At 32.7% G+C, this 3,057-nt stretch overlaps 1 protein-coding gene across 1 annotated transcript; it reads right to left on the bottom strand.

The window, feature by feature from the left end:
• Window positions 1-1,392: 1,392 nt before the first annotated feature.
• On the bottom strand, window positions 1,393-2,607 carry LOC103940250 (F-box protein CPR1-like). Its single transcript, XM_009350337.3, has one exon. It carries the CDS (start codon window positions 2,605-2,607, stop codon window positions 1,393-1,395), a length of 1,215 nt encoding a protein of 404 aa, XP_009348612.2.
• Between the last annotated feature and the right edge of the window lie 450 nt (window positions 2,608-3,057).

The following is a 3,057-nucleotide window of genomic DNA, read 5'->3' on the forward strand; positions in this document are numbered from 1 at the left end:
CAAATTTATGTTTTTAAGTGTTTTGAGTCAAGTTAAAAGTAATTTTTGTCCAAATCATCCTTTAGTGTCTAGTTTGAGTCTATTTGATTATTTTGTGTTGTTTTGAGTCTTTTTAGTTTGTTTTGAGTCATATAAGTATAATTTTCTATTTTTGAGCCTAGTTTAGTGTTTTAGAGTTTAATTTGAGTAAATTAGCATCCCTTCTAATCCCCGGCCTAAAACAATCCCTACTTTCATATACTACAATCATAGGGTTTTAATTTGAGTGTGTCAAGTTATTTTTCACATCATATACATCAACTTGGAGATGGAGGGAGATTTTGAAGTCCTTATTGATGTTATTAACGGTGTAATTTTCATTTGACATTGAATTTCATTATATTTATCAGGAATAAACTTTGTGGCAAATGCTCTGGTTTGGATCTAGCGAAAATCTTTTGGTTTCGGTCTAAAGAATTGTGATTTGAGTCGTAAGTATCATTGATGCTCTTGAGGATGTTTTGAGACATTGACCTTTGGTGTCATGCAGGAAAGCATTACTACGATTAATTAAGCTAATAATTTTTTTCTTTATTCTGAACAAATAATATTATTTATACTAAGGGGTAGGGAAGTGGGTTAAGCCTCATAATGAGCTAGTAATAATGTGATTCAAATTCGTCTTTGGCGAAAATCGAACCTAAGACCTCTCATTTACAAGTGAAGAGGAATACCACTAGATCGTAGAAAAATATGAGTTATGGAAATTAATAAAAATAATATTTTATTATCTACATGAATTGAGATTAAGGGACCAAGAAAAAATGCAATAAAATAAAATAAAACTTCATGGGGAAGGGTACAGTAAAAATTTATATATGAAAGTTAAATGTAAAACAAGATGAAATTTTGAACGGCGCAAGGCTATGAGTACTACATATGTGGATATAATCTCAACAGAACAATGTCCCATCGATGTATCTTATAACATACATAAAAATATGGCTTTTTAATCAAAATGATCATTGAAATTTGTATAATTCCTCACTTTGGTCCTTAAAATTTGAAATCAATAGAATTGTTCCGCTGAGTTTGTCTACCATCAATCATTTTGATCATTCCGTGAAAAATCTCCATTAAAAAAAGAATAAAATAACCAAGGTACCCTTAATTTTTGTCAAATCATTTTGGCCCATTGTTTATTAAATTGAGAGTATATTTATCATTTTGATCCTTATTTAACATAATTTTGCACATAATAACCAAAATGATTGATAATGAACAATCTCAGAGACCACTTTTATTAATTTCAAATTCAAGGATCAAAATGATGTGTTATGCAAATCTCAAGGATCATTTTGGCTAAAAACCCTGCAAATATATAGGAGAAATGGAACTTCATTTATGCTCAACTCACTTGACTGGAACAATACTTTCCACATAAATAACAGCTTGGAAATCTCTAACCTCATTGAGAATAGGAGGAAGATGAAAATAGCTGAGATTTTTGGTACTAGAATTATAAGAGGTGACTCTTCCATCGCAGGAAACCATAAGAAGCTCCTCACTTTTCCAAAATGCCAATGGATTCTCATTAATTCCTTTTAAGGGTCCAACGGTTAGGAGTTTTGTCCATGAATTCTTAACTCCGTTGTAGTCATCCATAACCCATATTTCACATAATGTAGAATCCTCGTTCTTTGGATCATAACAACAGCAAAACGAAGCAATGGATTCATTACACAGAAAAATATTATAAAATTTAAAACCAAATTCTCTCCTAGAAGGCAATTGTATTATATGAAATATTTCATCACTTAAATCAAATGCAAGTACGTATTCCTCGCCATCGTTTGCAAGCCAATAACAAAATCCCTTCAAGTATTCTGAACCATAACACTGATAGGTTTTACTTGATATCTCAATCTTGATCTCTTTCCAAGCGTTAGCAGCCGTGGTGTATACCTCAGCCGTGTGAGGAAGAGCAATACGATGATAATATCTTCGCTCGTCATCTGAATACTCACAATTTTCTATAATTTGCACAACCTTGTATTCTTTAGCTTTGTAATCATAGCCGAATCCTAATCCTTCAAAGATCGTCTCCAATTGGAATTTTCCATCCGGAGGGGAAGGGAGAAGAAGGCATGAATCAGGAAGTTGCCTGAATTCCCGTGTTGCAGGATTGCATAAAATACGAACACTTTTCCCTGTTATTACACAAACAATACCATTGCAATAACTGTGAATTTGCACTGGATGATGGTCTTCCATTGGAAACGGTATATTTAGGTCCTTCAAATCATAATGAAGGTTGTACTCATCACTATAGTTGGAAAGATTCATCATGGACCATAAAGTTTCATATTTCCAACTCTGGTCCGGGAAAACGTGCATCTGAGTACGGTTGAGAAGGATACAAGTGGAGAATGAGAGTTTGTTGTCCACGGAATTGCTGAGGTATTTGGCCACAAAACTTGGACTATTGATGAGACTGCACCAAGACTTACGTATGCATTTGAATCGCATCAGAGACTTGGGCGGCAACCTAGATAGGATTTCGACCACCCTATCTTCAGGAGTTTCACTGTCATGCACCAGGGACATTGCGGCAGTTTTGTTCAACATGAATTCTTCACATGTATATATACACAGAAAAGAACACCACCAGTTTGAGAGCCAAACTAAATCAAACTCCAAATCCCTAAGGCCTAGTAGATCAAGATTCAATTACTAACATATTACCACATAAGATGCTAAAATTCAACAATATTGAGTTCCACAACCACAACATATATAGCTATCAAAAGAACCCGGTCAATTTCGAGTTTTACGGGGAATCAAATGTTCAAATTTTACTATTTTTAATTTTTTTTTTTATTTGATACAAAACTAACCGTTCAAATTTACTGTTTAATTCTACATTAAATTGATAAAATTAAAAAAATAAAGATGAAAACCTAATTTTTTTTCTCTTAGATATTAGTAATAGACGGATTTTTAATGTTTTCTTTCTCAAAAATCATTTTTGATATTAAATACAAAAAGCATTCCTAAATTGTTTTCACAAAATTGTTT

This window comes from the organism of the source record quoted next, unplaced genomic scaffold (assembly GCF_019419815.1).
Source record: "Pyrus x bretschneideri cultivar Hongxiangsu unplaced genomic scaffold, Pyrus_bretschneideri_v1 Contig266, whole genome shotgun sequence".
NCBI classification, from domain to species: Eukaryota; Viridiplantae; Streptophyta; class Magnoliopsida; order Rosales; family Rosaceae; genus Pyrus; species Pyrus x bretschneideri.